A 16,647-nucleotide genomic window follows, 5' to 3' on the forward strand; every position below is an offset into this window, starting at 1 on the left:
CACAGTGAGTGTGTCTGTGTTCACAGTGGGTGTGTCGGTGTTCAGTGAGTGTAGCTGTTCACAGTGTGTGTGTCTGTTCACAGTGAGTGTGTCTGTGTTCACAGTGAGTGTGTCGGTGTTCACATTGATCGTTAGACGTTTCAGTTGCTGTGATATGAAGAGTCTAAAGTTCTGTTCATTTTTCACAAACACACATTTATTTCCTTCCAACAGCCTTTGCACAAAACTCTAACTATACATCACCTGACAGAGGCCACCTGAAGCCCCTTTACATATCAGTGTCAATTAATAGATACTTAACATAAATGAGAAAACTAATTGCAATGTCTCTTAACACATTACTTAACATTGAGTGTGTCTGTTCACAGTGAGTGTGTTTGGGTTCACAGTGAGAGTGTCTGTGTTCACAGTGAGTGGGTCTGTGTTCACAGGGAGAGTGTGATCACAGTGAGTGTGTCTGTTCACAGTCAGTGTGTCTGTGTTCACAGTGAGTGTGTATGTTCACAGTGAGTGTGTGTGTATTCACAGTGAGTGTGTGTTCACAGTGAGTGTGCCTGTGTTCACAGTGAGTGTGCCTGTGTTCACAGTGAGTGCATCTGTGTTCACAGTGAGTGTGTCTGTGTTCACAGTGAGTGTGTCTGTGTTCACAGTGAGTGTGTGTTCACAGTGAGTGTGTCTGTGTTCACAGTGAGTGTGTCTGTGTTCACAGTGAGTGTGTGTTCACAGTGAGTGTGTCTGTGTTCACAGTGGGTGTGTCGGTGTTCAGTGAGTGTAGCTGTTCACAGTGTGTGTGTCTGTTCACAGTGAGTTTGTCTGTGTTCACAGTGAGTGTGTCGGTGTTCACAGTGAGTGAGTCTGTGTTCACAGTGAGAGTGCATGTGTCCACAGTGAGTGTGTCTGTTCACAGTGAGAGTGCCTGTATTCACAATGAGTGTGTGTGTGTTCACATTGATCGTTAGACGTTTCAGTTACTGTGATATGAAGAGTCTAAAGTTCTGTTCATTTTTCACAAACACACATTTATTTCCTTCCAACAGCCTTTGCACAAAACTCTAACTATACATCACCTGACAGAGGCCACCTGAAGCCCCTTTACATATCAGTGTCAATTAATAGATACTTAACATAAATGAGAAAACTAATTGCAATGTCTCTTAACACATTACTTAACATTGAGTGTGTCTGTTCACAGTGAGTGTGTTTGGGTTCACAGTGAGAGTGTCTGTGTTCACAGTGAGTGGGTCTGTGTTCACAGGGAGAGTGTGATCACAGTGAGTGTGTCTGTTCACAGTCAGTATGTCTGTGTTCACAGTGAGTGTGTATGTTCACAGTGAGTGTGTGTGTATTCACAGTGAGTGTGTGTTCACAGTGAGTGTGCCTGTGTTCACAGTGAGTGTGCCTGTGTTCACAGTGAGTGCATCTGTGTTCACAGTGAGTGCATCTGTGTTCACAGTGAGTGTGTCTGTGTTCACAGTGAGTGTGTGTTCACAGTGAGTGTGTCTGTGTTCACAGTGAGTGTGTGTTCACAGTGAGTGTGTCTGTGTTCACAGTGAGTGTGTCTGTGTTCACAGTGAGTGTGTGTTCACAGTGAGTGTGTCTGTGTTCACAGTGAGTGTGTCTGTGTTCACAGTGAGTGTGTGTTCACAGTGAGTGTGTCTGTGTTCACAGTGAGTGTGTCTGTGTTCACAGTGAGTGTGTGTTCACAGTGAGTGTGTCTGTGTTCACAGTGAGTGTGTCTGTGTTCACAGTGAGTGTGTGTTCACAGGGAGTGAGTCTGTGTTCACAGTGAGTGTGTCTGTGTTCACAGTGAGTGTGTCTGTTCACAGTGAGTGTGTGTTCACAGTGAGTGTGTGTTCACAGGGAGTGAGTCTGTGTTCACAGTGAGTGTGTCTGTGTTCTGTGTTCACACAGTGTGCCTGTGTTCACAATGAGTATGTGTTTGTTCACTGAGTGTGTGCGTTCACAGTGTGTGTGTCTGTGTTCACAGTGAGTGTGTCTTTGTTCACAGTGAGTGTGTCTGTGTTCACAGTGAGTGTGTCTTTGTTCACAGTGAGTGTGTCTGTGTTCACACTGAGTGTGTCTGTGTTCACACTGAGTGTGCCTGTGTTCACAGGGAGAGTGTGATCACAGTGAGTGTGTCTGTTCACAGTCAGTGTGTCTGTGTTCACAGTGAGTGTGTATGTTCACAGTGAGTGTGTGTGTATTCACAGTGAGTGTGTGTTCACAGTGAGTGTGCCTGTGTTCACAGTGAGTGTGCCTGTGTTCACAGTGAGTGCGTCTGTGTTCACAGTGAGTGTGTCTGTGTTCACAGTGAGTGTGTCTGTGTTCACAGTGAGTGTGTGTTCACAGTGAGTGTGTCTGTGTTCACAGTGAGTGTGTGTTCACAGTGAGTGTGTGTTCACAGTGAGTGTGTCTGTGTTCACAGTGAGTGTGTCTGTGTTCACAGTGAGTGTGTGTTCACAGTGAGTGTGTCTGTGTTCACAGTGAGTGTGTGTTCACAGTGAGTGTGTCTGTGTTCACAGTGAGTGTGTCTGTGTTCACAGTGAGTGTGTGTTCACAGTGAGTGTGTCTGTGTTCACAGTGAGTGTGTCTGTGTTCACAGTGAGTGTGTCTGTGTTCACAGTGAGTGTGTGTTCACAGTGAGTGTGTCTGTGTTCACAGTGAGTGTGTCTGTGTTCACAGTGAGTGTGTGTTCACAGTGAGTGTGTCTGTGTTCACAGTGAGTGTGTCTGTGTTCACAGTGAGTGTGTGTTCACAGGGAGTGAGTCTGTGTTCACAGTGAGTGTGTCTGTGTTCACAGTGAGTGTGTCTGTTCACAGTGAGTGTGTGTTCACAGTGAGTGTGTGTTCACAGGGAGTGAGTCTGTGTTCACAGTGAGTGTGTCTGTGTTCTGTGTTCACACAGTGTGCCTGTGTTCACAATGAGTATGTGTTTGTTCACTGAGTGTGTGCGTTCACAGTGTGTGTGTCTGTGTTCACAGTGAGTGTGTCTTTGTTCACAGTGAGTGTGTCTGTGTTCACAGTGAGTGTGTCTTTGTTCACAGTGAGTGTGTCTGTGTTCACACTGAGTGTGTCTGTGTTCACACTGAGTGTGCCTGTGTTCACAGGGAGAGTGTGATCACAGTGAGTGTGTCTGTTCACAGTCAGTGTGTCTGTGTTCACAGTGAGTGTGTATGTTCACAGTGAGTGTGTGTGTATTCACAGTGAGTGTGTGTTCACAGTGAGTGTGCCTGTGTTCACAGTGAGTGTGCCTGTGTTCACAGTGAGTGTGCCTGTGTTCACAGTGAGTGCATCTGTGTTCACAGTGAGTGTGTCTGTGTTCACAGTGAGTGTGTCTGTGTTCACAGTGAGTGTGTGTTCACAGTGAGTGTGTCTGTGTTCACAGTGAGTGTGTCTGTGTTCACAGTGAGTGTGTGTTCACAGTGAGTGTGTGTTCACAGTGAGTGTGTCTGTGTTCACAGTGAGTGTGTCTGTGTTCACAGTGAGTGTGTGTTCACAGTGAGTGTGTCTGTGTTCACAGTGAGTGTGTCTGTGTTCACAGTGAGTGTGTGTTCACAGTGAGTGTGTCTGTGTTCACAGTGAGTGTGTCTGTGTTCACAGTGAGTGTGTGTTCACAGTGAGTGTGTCTGTGTTCACAGTGAGTGTGTCTGTGTTCACAGTGAGTGTGTGTTCACAGTGAGTGTGTCTGTGTTCACAGTGAGTGTGTGTTCACAGTGAGTGTGTCTGTGTTCACAGTGAGTGTGTGTTCACAGGGAGTGAGTCTGTGTTCACAGTGAGTGTGTCTGTGTTCACAGTGAGTGTGTCTGTTCACAGTGAGTGTGTGTTCACAGTGAGTGTGTGTTCACAGGGAGTGAGTCTGTGTTCACAGTGAGTGTGTCTGTGTTCTGTGTTCACACAGTGTGCCTGTGTTCACAATGAGTATGTGTTTGTTCACTGAGTGTGTGCGTTCACAGTGTGTGTGTCTGTGTTCACAGTGAGTGTGTCTTTGTTCACAGTGAGTGTGTCTGTGTTCACACTGAGTGTGTCTGTGTTCACACTGAGTGTGCCTGTGTTCACAGTGAGTGTGTGTATTGATGAGGATTGTGTGCTTTTGTAGGGAGTCGCCGAGTTCAGTGATGATGAAGGATTCGTCTGAGCCAACCCGGATTGATCGTTCAGTGTCCGAGCCCTTGTCTGGGGAGGATGCAGTGGGAATTCTGGCAAAGTGCAGCCACTTGGGCAAAACAAAATTCTACTACCTTAACATCAAACCCAGCCCAGTGTTCAGGTAATTACAGGGAGGGAGTTTGGACAAATGGAACAGATTAGCCATCAGCAAATTCAGAATTCAATATGTATTGGAATCTTTAAACGTGAAGTCGTGTTTTAATATTTTGTGATTTTCAAAGAAAAAAAGATATGGACACAATTTAGTCACACCTTGTATCAAGCCTGTAAAAGCTTTGATGAATTAATCAGACACTTCTACACTTCTCCTGACCCTTACCCCGCCGCCAGGCACAATCCCTGGTGAGTTACACTGCCTGATATACCATGAAGTGCATAACTTCATCCCAAACTCACTGTGACCCCAGTGTCTGGGGCAGCATGCAGGTCAATATCCTCGGCTGGGGAGTGGGTGGCACGATAACACGGTGATTAGCACTGTTGCTTCACAGCTATAGGGTTCCAGGTACAATTCACGGCTTGGGTCACAGTCTGTGCGGAGTCTGCACGTTCTCCCCGTGTCTGCGTGGGTTTCTCCGGGTGCTCCAGTTTCCTCCCACAAGTCCCGAAAAACGTGCTGTTGGGTGAATTTGACATTCTCAATTCTCCCTCCGTGTACCCGAACAGGCGCCAGAATGTGGCGACTAGGGGCTTTTCACGGTAACTTCATTGCAGTGTGAATGTTCGCCTACTTGTGACAATAATAAAGATTATTACCATGTGTTACATCAGTCAGAATTTATATAAGTGTAGGAAGGAAGGTAGAGTTGATGCCACAATCAGATCAGCCATGATCTTATTGAATGGGGTAGCAGGCTCAAGGAGCAGAATGGCCTCCTCCTGTTCCCAATTTATATGTTCATAAACCAGCGATGGATCCTTCAGGCAGTGTGCAGAGCCAGTGGACAGAGCCAGTGGGCAGAGCCAGTGGGCAGACCAGTGGACAGAGCCAGTGGGCAGAGCCAGTGGGCAGAGCCAGTGGGCACGGCCAGTGGGCACGGCCAGTGGGCACAGCCAGTGGGCACAGCCAGTGGACAGACCAATGGACAGAGAGTGTCTGGGTCGAGGAATGGATCCAGCTCCGCTGTGCTGGTGCACGGTGATACTAACTACCTGCAGCCTCACAGGTCCTGTCAGTGTGGTGAGGGTTCTGAGGATAACTTGATGGGGCAGGCAGTATGGTGAGGGTGCTGCCATCGATTGCTGCTGTCTCTGCGATGCAAAACAGGACATTTGCCCCAGGATTTTGTAACCTTTCTCACTTCTCTCTCCGATTGGATCCAGACCGTACGATCTGATTGTGGTTCCCAAGCACAAGCTGGACCCCGAACACTACGTATTCTCCACCTTCGGGGTGTTGGCCATCTCCCCTGGCCTTGGATCAGAGGTGATGTCCCTCGGAGACTGGCAGCGGGAGGCAATGCTTTGGAGAGCACTGACACACATCCCTTTCTTCAAAAACTACCTCCTACAGAGAGCCTTCGCACTGTGAGTCCTCAATCTCATCAATCACCAAATCCTAAAGAAAATAGTCCTTCAAATGTCTTTCATGCCACAGTTTGGAGGGAGCTGTACTCTGTATCTAACCCCATGCTGTACCTGTCCTGGGAGTGTTTGATGGGGACAGTGTAGAGGGAGCTGTACTCTGTATCTAACCCCATGCTGTACCTGTCCTGGGAGTGTTTGATGGGGACAGTGTAGAGGGAGCTTTACTCGGTATCTAACCCCGTGCAGTACCTGTCCTGGGAGTGTTTGATGGGGACAGTGTAGAGGGAGCTTTACTCAGTATCTAACCCCATGCTGTACCTGTCCTGGGAGTGTTTGATGGGGACAGTGTAGAGGGAGCTGTACTCTGTATCTAACCCCATGCTGTACCTGTCCTGGGAGTGTTTGATGGGGACAGTGTAGAGGGAGGTTTACTCTGTATCTAACCCTGTGCTGTACCTGTCCTGAGAGTGTTTGATGGGGACAGTGTAGAGGGAGCTTTACTCTGTATCTAACCCCGTGCTGTACCTGTCCTGGGAGTGTTTGATAGGGACAGTGTAGAGGGAGCTTTACTCTGTATCTAACCCCGTGCTGTACCTGTCCTGGGAGTGTTTGATGGGGACAGTGTAGAGGGAGCTTTACTCGGTATCTAACCCCGGGCTGTACCTGTCCTGGGAGTGTTTGATGGGGACAGTGTAGGGGGAGCTTTACTCTGTATCTAACCCCGTGCTGTACCTGTCCTGGGAGTGTTTGATGGGGACAGTGTAGAGGGAGCTTTACTCTGTATCTCACCCCGTGCTGTACCTGTCCTGGGAGTGTTTGATGGGGACAGTGTAGAGGGAGCTTTACTCTGTATCTAACCCTGTGCTGTACCTGTCCTGGGAGTGTTTGATGGGGACAGTGTAGAGGGAGCTTTACTCGGTATCTAACCCCGTGCTGTACCTGTCCTGGGAGTGTTTGATGGGGACAGTGTAGAGGGAGCTTTACTCAGTATCTAACCCCATGCTGTACCTGTCCTGGGAGTGTTTGATGGGGACAGTGTAGAGGGAGCTGTACTCTGTATCTAACCCCATGCTGTACCTGTCCTGGGAGTGTTTGATGGGGACAGTGTAGAGGGAGGTTTACTCTGTATCTAACCCTGTGCTGTACCTGTCCTGAGAGTGTTTGATGGGGACAGTGTAGAGGGAGCTTTACTCTGTATCTAACCCCGTGCTGTACCTGTCCTGGGAGTGTTTGATGGGGACAGTGTAGAGGGAGCTTTACTCTGTATCTAACCCCGTGCTGTACCTGTCCTGGGAGTGTTTGATGGGGACAGTGTAGAGGGAGCTTTACTCGGTATCTAACCCCGGGCTGTACCTGTCCTGGGAGTGTTTGATGGGGACAGTGTAGGGGGAGCTTTACTCTGTATCTAACCCCGTGCTGTACCTGTCCTGGGAGTGTTTGATGGGGACAGTGTAGAGGGAGCTTTACTCAGTATCTAACCCCATGCTGTACCTGTCCTGGGAGTGTTTGATGGGGACAGTGTAGAGGGAGCTGTACTCTGTATCTAACCCCATGCTGTACCTGTCCTGGGAGTGTTTGATGGGGACAGTGTAGAGGGAGGTTTACTCTGTATCTAACCCTGTGCTGTACCTGTCCTGAGAGTGTTTGATGGGGACAGTGTAGAGGGAGCTTTACTCTGTATCTAACCCCGTGCTGTACCTGTCCTGGGAGTGTTTGATGGGGACAGTGTAGAGGGAGCTTTACTCTGTATCTAACCCCGTGCTGTACCTGTCCTGGGAGTGTTTGATGGGGACAGTGTAGAGGGAGCTTTACTCGGTATCTAACCCCGGGCTGTACCTGTCCTGGGAGTGTTTGATGGGGACAGTGTAGAGGGAGCTTTACTCTGTATCTAACCCCGTGCTGTACCTGTCCTGGGAGTGTTTGATGGGGACAGTGTAGAGGGAGCTTTACTCTGTATAACCCTGGGCTGTACCTGTCCTGGGAGTGTTTGATGGGGGCAGTGTAGAGGGAACTTTACTCTGTATCTCACCCCGTGCTGTACCTGTCCTGGGAGTGTTTGATGGAGACAGTGAAGAAACTTAGAAACATAGAAAATAGAAGCAGGAGGAGGCCATTCGGCCCTTCGAGCCTGCTTCACCATTCATTATGATCATGGCTGATCATCAAGTTCAATACCCTGATCCCGCCTTCCCCCCCATATCCCTCGATCCCTTTAGCCCCAAGAGCTAAATCTGATTCCTGCTTTAAATTACACAACGTTTTGGCCTCAACTACTTTCTGTGGGAGCGAATTCCACAGATTCACCGCTCTCTGGGTGAAGAAATTTCTCCTCACCTCAGTCCCTTATCCTCAAACTGTGACCCCTCGTTCTGGACTCCCCACCATCGAGAACACTCTTTCTGAATCTACCCTGCCTAATCCTGTTCGCATTTTGTAAGTTTCTATGAGATCCCATCTCACTCTTTTAAACTCTGATGAATATAATCCTCACCGATTTAGTCTCTCCCCATACATCAGTCCTGCCATCCCAGGAATCAGTCTGGTAAATCTTTTCTGCACTCCCTCCATCGCAAAAACATCCTTCCTCAGGTAAGGACATCAAAACTGCTCACAATACTCCCGGTGTGGCCTCACCAATGCCCGATACAATTGCAGTAAAACAATTGGGTAGCACAGTGGTTAGCATAGTTGCTTCACAGCGCCTGGGTCCCAGGTTCGATTCTGGCTTGGGTCACTGTCTGTGCGGAGTCTGCATGTTCTCCCCGTGTCTGCGTGGGTTTCCTCCGGGTTCTCCGGTTTCCTCCCACAGTCCAAAGATGGGTAAATTAAGTGGATTCGCCATGCTAAATTGCCCTTAGGGTCCAAAAAGTTTAGGTGGGGTTACTGGGATAGGTGGAGATGTGGGCTTAGGTAGGGTGCTCTTTCCAAGGGCCGGTGCAGACTCGATGAGCCGAATGGCCCCCTGCACTGTAAATTCTATGATCCTATCTCTGTCCCTGTACTCTCAACCTCTCATAATGAAGGCCAACATATCATTTGCCTTCTTCACAGCCTGCTGTACCTGCGCGCTTACTTTCAGCGACTGATGCACAAGGACACAAGGTCTCGCTGAGTATCCACCTCTCTCTTTTTTAAAAAATATATTTTATTCAAGTTTTTTGGCCAAACATAACAATACGTAGTGTTTCTTTTACACAACAATAAAGCAATATAAATAACCGTGGCCAGTTTTAAACAAATAAATAAGTAATATATAAACAAAAACAAAAACAAAACTAAATGGCAACTGCCTTGTCCAAAATAAATACTCTCCAAAAATACAGTCCAGCAATCCAATATACAATTACATATACCAAATACCTATACATATACAATAACATCCCTGAGAGTCCGTCCGATTCCTCCCCCCCCCCTCCCCCCTGGGTTGCTGCTGTTATCTACTTCTTTTCCATTCCCTCTATCTTTCTGCGAGGTATTCGACGAACGGTTGCCACCGCCTGGTGAACCCTTGAGCCGAACCCCTTAACACAAACTTAATCCGCTCTAGCTTTATAAACCCTGCCATATCGTTTATCCAGGTCTCCACCCCCGGGGGTTTGGCTTCCTTCCACATTAACAATATCCTGCGCCGGGCTACAAGGGACGCAAAGGCCAACACGTCAGCCTCTCTCGCCTCCTGCACTCCCGGCTCTTCTGCAACCCCAAATATAGCCAACCCCCAGCTTGGTTCGACCCGGACCCCCACCACCTTCGAAAGCACCTTTGCCACCCCCACCCAGAACCCCTGTAGTGCCGGGCATGACCAGAACATGTGGGTGTGATTCGCTGGGCCTCTCGAGCATCTCGCACACCTATCCTCTACCCCAAAAAATTTACTAAGCCGTGCTCCAGTCACATGCGCCCTGTGTAGCACCTTAAATTGTATCAGGCTTAGCCTGGCACACGAGGACGATGAGTTTACCCTACATAGGGTATCAGCCCACAGCCCCTCCTCAATCTCCTCCCCCAGTTCTTCTTCCCATTTCCCTTTCAGCTCATCTACCATGATCTCCCCCTCGTCCCTCATCTCCCTGTATATGTCCGCCACCTTACCGTCCCCCACCCATGTCTCTGAGATCACTCTATCCTGCACTTTCTGCGTTGGGAGCTGCGGGAATTCCCTCACCTGTTGCCTCGCAAAAGCCCTCAATTGCATATACCAAAATGCATTCCCTTGGGGCAACCCATATTTCTCCGTCAGCGCTCCCAGACTCGCAAACGTCCCATCTGCAAATAGATCTCTTAATTGTACTACCCCAGCTCTTTGCCATGCTCCAAATCCCCCATCCATTCTCCCCGGAACGAACCTATGATTGTTTCTTATCGGGGACCGCACCGAAGCTCCCGTCCCTCCCCTATGCCATCTCCACTGCCCCCAAATTCTCAATGTAGCCACCACCACCGGGCTTGTGGTGTATTTCTTTGGTGAGAACGGCAACGGCGCTGTCACCATTGCTTGCAGGCTAGTCCCCCTGCAGGACGCCCTCTCCAGTCTCTTCCACGCCGCTCCCTCCCCTTCTCCCATCCACTTACACACCATTGAAACATTGGCGGCCCAGTAGTACTCACTTAGGCGCGGTAGTGCCAGCACCCCCCTGTCCCTACTACGCTGCAAGAATCCCCGCCTCACTCTCGGGGTCTTCCCAGCCCACACAAAACTCATAATGCTCTTCTCAATTCTTTTGAAAAAAGCCTTCATGATCACCACCGGGAGGCACTGAAACACAAAAAGGAATCTCGGGAGGACTACCATTTTAACCGCCTGCACCCTACCTGCCAATGACAGGGACACCATGTCCCATCTCTTGAAATCCTCCTCCATCTGTTCCACCAACCGTGTTAAATTAAGCCCATGTAATGTACCCCAATTCTTGGCTATCTGGATCCCCAGGTACCGGAAGTCCCTTGTTACCTTCCTCAACGGTAAATCCTCTATTTCTCTACTCTGCTCCCCCGGATGCACCACAAATAGCTCACTTTTCCCCATGTTCAGTTTATACCCTGAAAAATCCCCAAACTCCCCAAGTATCCGCATTATCTCTGGCATCCCTTCCGCCGGGTCCGCCACATATAGCAACAAATCATCCGCATACAGAGATACCCGGTGTTCTTCTCCCCCCCCTAAGTACTCCCCTCCACTTCCTGGAACCCCTCAGTGCCATGGCCAGGGGTTCAATCGCCAATGCAAACAATAACGGGGACAGAGGGCATCCCTGCCTCGTCCCTCTATGGAGCCGAAAATAGTCAGACCCCCGTCCATTCATGACCACGCTCGCCATCGGGCCCTATACAGCAACTGTACCCACCTGATATACCCATCCCCAAAACCAAATCTCCCCAGCACCTCCCACAAATAATCCCACTCCACTCTATCAAATGCTTTCTCGGCATCCATCGCCACCACTATCTCCGCTTCCCCCTCTGGTGGGGGCATCATCATTACCCCTAGCAGCCTCCGTATATTTGTATTTAGCTGTCTCCCCTTCACAAACCCAGTTTGGTCCTCATGGACCACCCCCGGGACACAATCCTCTATCCTCATTGCTATTACCTTGGCCAGAATCTTAGCATCCACATTCAGGAGGGAAATGGGCCTGTATGACCCGCATTGCAGCGGGTCTTTTTCCTTCTTTAGGAGGAGCGATATCGTTGCCTCTGACATAGTCGGGGGCAGCTGCCTCCTTTCCCTCGCCTCATTAAAGGTTCTCATCAGTAGCGGGGCCAGCAAGTCCAAATATTTCTTATAGAATTCAACTGGGAATCCGTCTGGTCCCGGGGCCTTCCCCGCCTGCATGCTTCCAATCCCTTTCACTACTTCCTCCGTCTCAATCTGTGCTCCCAGCCCCACTCTCTCCTGTTCCTCCACCTTAGGAAATTCCAGCTGATCCAGAAAGCACATCATTCTCTCCTTCCCATCCGGGGGCTGCGCTTCATATAATCTTTCATAAAATGCCTTGAATACTCCATTCACTCTCTCTGCTCCCCGCTCCATCTCTCCCTCCTCATCTCTCAACCCCCCTATCTCCCTCGCTGCTCCCCTTTTCCTCAGTTGGTGGGCCAACAACCTACTCGCCTTCTCCCCATATTCGTATTGTACACCCTGTGCCTTCCTCCATTGTGCCTCTGCCTTACCCGTAGTCAACAAGTCAAATTCTACATGTAGCCTTTGGCTTTCCCTGTATAGTCCCTCCTCCGGTGCCTCCGCGTATTGTCTGTCCACCCTCAGCAGTTCTTTCAACAACCGCTCCCTTTCCCTACCCTCCTGCTTCCCTTTATGTGCCCTAATAGATATCAGCTCCCCTCTAACCACTGCCTTCAGTGCCTCCCAGACCACTCCCACCTGTACCTCCCCATTATCATTAATTTCCAAGTACCTTTCAATACACCCCCTCACCCTTAAACACACACCCTCATCTGCCAATAATCCCATGTCCATTCTCCAGGGTGGAAGCTGTTGTTTTTCTTCCCCTATCTCCAGGTCCACCCAGTGTGGAGCATGATCCGAGATGGCTATAGCCGTGTACTCCGTCCCCGTCACCTTTGGGATCAGTGCCCTTCCCAAAACAAAAAAATCTATTCGTGAAAATACTTTATGTACATAGGAGAAAAACGAAAACTCCTTACTCCTAGGTCTACTAAATCTCCAGGGATCTACTCCTCCCATCTGCACCATAAAATCCTTAAGCACCCTAGCTGCAGCCGGCCTCCTTCCGGTCCTGGACCTCGATCTGGCCAGCCCTGGGTCCAGCACCGTATTAAAGTCTCCACCCATTACCAACTTCCCCACTTCTAGGTCCGGGATTCGTCCTAACATACGCCTCATACCCGTGACCTCGGCTCACACTGTGCGAGGCCCCCTCCTTCCTGCTTCCCTGTTCCCGCCATGATTACCATAACACGGGAACAAAGCCCGCGCTTCCTCTTTTGGCCCCGCCCCCAATGGCCGGCGCCCACAGCTCCTCATCCTCCCTCACCCCCTCCCCCACGACATGGGGAAGAGAGAGAAGTTACGGGTCGCAGGTTTAACAATCTGGGAAGTCCTCTCTTCCCCCTTTTCCCCCCTTCATCCCACAAATTCACCCCCCCCCCACTTTTGTCCCAAACGTTCTTTTTCTGGCCCGCTCACTCCAGCTTCTCCTCGACAATAAATGTCCACGCCTCATCTGCCGTTTCGAAATAGTGGTGTTTCCCTAGATGTGTGACCCACAGTCTTGCCGGTTGCAACATTCCGAATTTGACCTTCCTTTTATGCAACACCACCTTGGCCCGATTAAAGCTTGCCCTCCTTATCGCCACCTCCGCACTCCAATCTTGATACACGCGGATCACCGCATTCTCCCACCTACTGTTCCGAGTTTTCTTGGCCCATCTGAGGACCATCTCTCTGTCCTTGTATCGGAGAAATCTCACAACTATTGCTCGAGGAATTTCTCCAGCCCTCGGTCTTCGCGCCATAACCCGATAGGCACCCTCCACCTCCAGCGGACCCGTCGGGGCCTCCGATCCCATTAACGAATGCAGCATCATGCTCACATATGCCCCGACGTCCGCCCCTTCTGCACCTTCGGGAAGACCAAGAATCCTTAAATTCTTCCTCCTCGCATTGTTCTCCAGCACCTCCAGCCTTTCCACACATCTTTTGTATTGTGCCTCGTGGATCTCCGTTTTCACCACCAGGCCCTGTATGTCGTCCTCATTTTCAGCAGCCTTTGCCTTCATGACCCGAAGCTCCTGTTCCTGGGTCTTCTGCTCCTCCTTTAGCCCCTCAATCGCTTGTAATATCATAGCCAACAGCTCCTTCTTCATCTCCTTTTTGAGTTCATCTACGCAACGCCGCAGGAACTCTTGTTGGTCAGGGCCCCATATTAAACTGCCTCCTTCCGACGCCATCTTGCTTTGTGCCTGCCTTCCTGGCCGCTGCTCTTGAGGATCCACCGCAATCCGGCTACTTTCCTCTCTTTTTTCCATCCGTGTCCAGGGGGGATTCCCTTCTGGATTACCGCACAGTGGTATTTGCCGTTAAAATTGCCGATGGGGCTCCTATTAAGAGCCCAAAAGTCCGTTCCACCGGGAGCTGCCGAAACGTGCGACTTAGCTGGTCGTCACCGCACCCGGAAGTCCACCTCTCTCAATTTACACCCATTCAAATAATAATCTGCCTTCCTATTTTTGCTACTGAAGCGGATAATCTCACATTCATCCACATTATACTGCATCTGCCGTGCATGTGCCCACTCACTCAGCCTGTCCAAATCCCGCTGAAGCATCTCTGCATCCTCCTCACAAATCACCCGCCCATCCAACTTTGTATCATCTGTAAATTCGGTTCCCTCGTCCAAATCATTAATATATAATGTGAACAGTTGGGGTCCTAGCACATTCCCTGCGGTACTCGAGTAGTCACTGCCTGCCACTCGGAAAAAGACCCATTTATTCCAACGTTATGCTTCCTGTCTGCTAACCAGCTTTTTATTAATCTCAAGACCCTACTCGCAATCCCATGAACTTTAACTTTACACAGTAATCTGCGATGTGAGACCTTGTCGAAAGCCTTCTGAAAGTCTAAATAAACCACATCCACCTCACTGATCAATCCTACTAGTTACACCATCAAAGAATTCTAGTAGATTTGTCAAGCATGATAAATCCATGCTGCCTTTGTCTCATTACACCAGTACTTTCCAAATGCTGTATCGGGAGTTTTACTCTGCATCACATAGATTGGGCAAATCAAGATAGCCACAGTGCCGTAGAGGAGGAATTCCTGAGTGAATACAAGATGGTTTTCTTGATCAATATGTGCAGGAACCAAAAAGAGAGCAGGCCATCTTAGACTGGGTACTGTGTAATGAGAAGGGAATCATTGCCAATCTGGTTGTACGAGACCCCTTGGGGATGAACGACCATAACCTGATAGAATTTTTTATCAAGATGGAGAGTGAAGTAGTTGATTCGGAGACTAGGGTGCTGAATCTTAATAAAGGGAACTATGAGGATATGAGGCGTGAGTTGGCCTTGATAGATTGGGGAGAGTTACCTAAAGGGATGACAGTGGATAGGCAATGGCAAACATTCAAGGAACGTGCGAGGGAACTACAGCAACTGTTCATTCCTGTCTGGCACAAATGCAAAGGGGGTAAGAGGGCCAATCCGTGGCTTACAAAGGAAATTAGAAACAGTATCCGATCCAAGGAAGAAGCATACAGATTGGCCAAGAAAAATAATAGGTCTGAGGATTGGGAGCAGTTTAGAATTCAGCAAAGAATGACGAAGGGATTGATTAAGAAGGGGAAAGTACAGTACGAAAGGAAGCTTGCAGGGAACATAAAGTCTGACACTAAGAGTTTCTATAGATATATGAAGAGAAAGAGACTGGGAAAGAGAAATGTAGGCCCCCTACAGACAGAAACAGGGGAATGCATAATAAGGGACAAAGAAATGGCTGAGCAATTGAATACATACTTTGGTTCTGTCTTCACAAAAGAGGACACAAATCAGATACCAGAAATGTTGGAGAATGAAAGGTTTAGTGAGAGGGAAGAACTGAGGGAGATCAGCATTAGTAGAGAAATGGTGCTGGGAAAATTGATGCGATTGAAGGCGGATAAATCCCAGAGAGCTTAAGGAGGTGGCTCTGGAAGTAGTGGATGCATTGGTAGTCATCTCCCGGGATTCTATAGACTCTGGAACTGTCCCTGTAGATTGGAGGGTAGCTCACGTCACTCCGATATTCAAAAAGGGAGGTAGAGAGAAAGTAGGGAATTATAGACCAGTAGGCCTAACATCGGTGGGGAAAATGCTTGAATCCATTATCAAGGACTTTATAGCGGAACATTTAGAAAGCAGTGGCAGGATCAGTCAGAGTCAGCATGGATTTATGAAGGGAAAATCATGCTTGACAAATTTCATAGAATTTACAGTGCAGAAGGAGGCCATTCGGCCCATCGAGTCTGCACCGGCTCTTGGAAAGCGCACCCTACCCAAGGTCAACACCTCCACCCTATCCCCATAACCCAGTAACCCCACCCAACACTAAGGGCAATTTTGGACACTAAGGGCAATTTATCATGGCCAATCCACCTAACCTGCACAATTTGTTGGAATTTGTTGGAATTCTTTGAAGATGTAACCAGTACAGTCGACAAGGGGGAGCCAGTCGATGTGGTATATTTGGACTTTCAGAAGGCATTTGGCAAAGTCCCGCATAAGAGATTATTGTGCAAAATTAAAGCGCATGGGATTGGGGGAAATGTATTGAGGTGGATAGAAACTGGTTGGCAGAGAGGAAACAAAGAGTAGGGATTAATGGGTCCTTTTCAAATTGGCAGGCAGTAACTAGTGGGGTACCACAGGGATCGGTGCTGGGACGTCAGCTATTGACAGTATATATTAATGTTTTGGATGAGGGAACAAAATGTAACATTTCAAAGTTTGCAGATGACACCACGTTAGGTGGGAGGGTGAACAGTGATGAGGATGCAGGGATCCTACAGCATGATCTGGACAGGTTGCGCGATTGGGCAAATCAGTGGCAGATGCAGTATAATTTGGATAAGCGTGAGGTTATTTGGAAGCAAAAACAGGAAGGCAGATTACTACCTGAATGGTTGTAAATTGGGAGAGGGGAGTGTGCAGCAGGACCTGGGTGTCCTTGTGCACCAGTCGCTGAAGGTAAGCATGCAGGTGCAGCAGGCGGTAAAGAAGGCTAATGGTATGTTGGCCTTCATTGCGAGAGGTTTCGAGTATAGAAGCAGGGATGTGTTGCTGCAATTATACAGGGCCTTGGTGAGGCCACACTTGGAGTATTGTGTGCAGTTTTGGTCTCCTTCTCTGAGGAAGGATGTTCTTGCTCTTGAGGGAGTGCAGCGAAGGTTTATCAGACTGATTCCAGGGATGGCGGGACTGTCATATGAGG

General features: G+C 49.0%; 1 protein-coding gene across 1 annotated transcript in view; it reads left to right on the forward strand.

Moving 5' to 3' along the window:
- The window catches only part of LOC140391352 (dynein heavy chain domain-containing protein 1-like), a 225,875-nt gene that overhangs the window by 16,991 nt on the left and 192,237 nt on the right, over nt 1-16,647 (forward strand). Inside the window, exons 3-4 of the mRNA XM_072475931.1 lie at nt 4,096-4,266; nt 5,490-5,693. Coding sequence (XP_072332032.1) covers nt 4,096-4,266; nt 5,490-5,693 — 375 coding nt within the window. The remainder of the gene's footprint in view (nt 1-4,095; nt 4,267-5,489; nt 5,694-16,647) is intronic.

This window comes from Scyliorhinus torazame, chromosome 15 (genome assembly GCF_047496885.1).
Source record: "Scyliorhinus torazame isolate Kashiwa2021f chromosome 15, sScyTor2.1, whole genome shotgun sequence".
Lineage (NCBI taxonomy): Eukaryota > Metazoa > Chordata > Chondrichthyes > Carcharhiniformes > Scyliorhinidae > Scyliorhinus > Scyliorhinus torazame.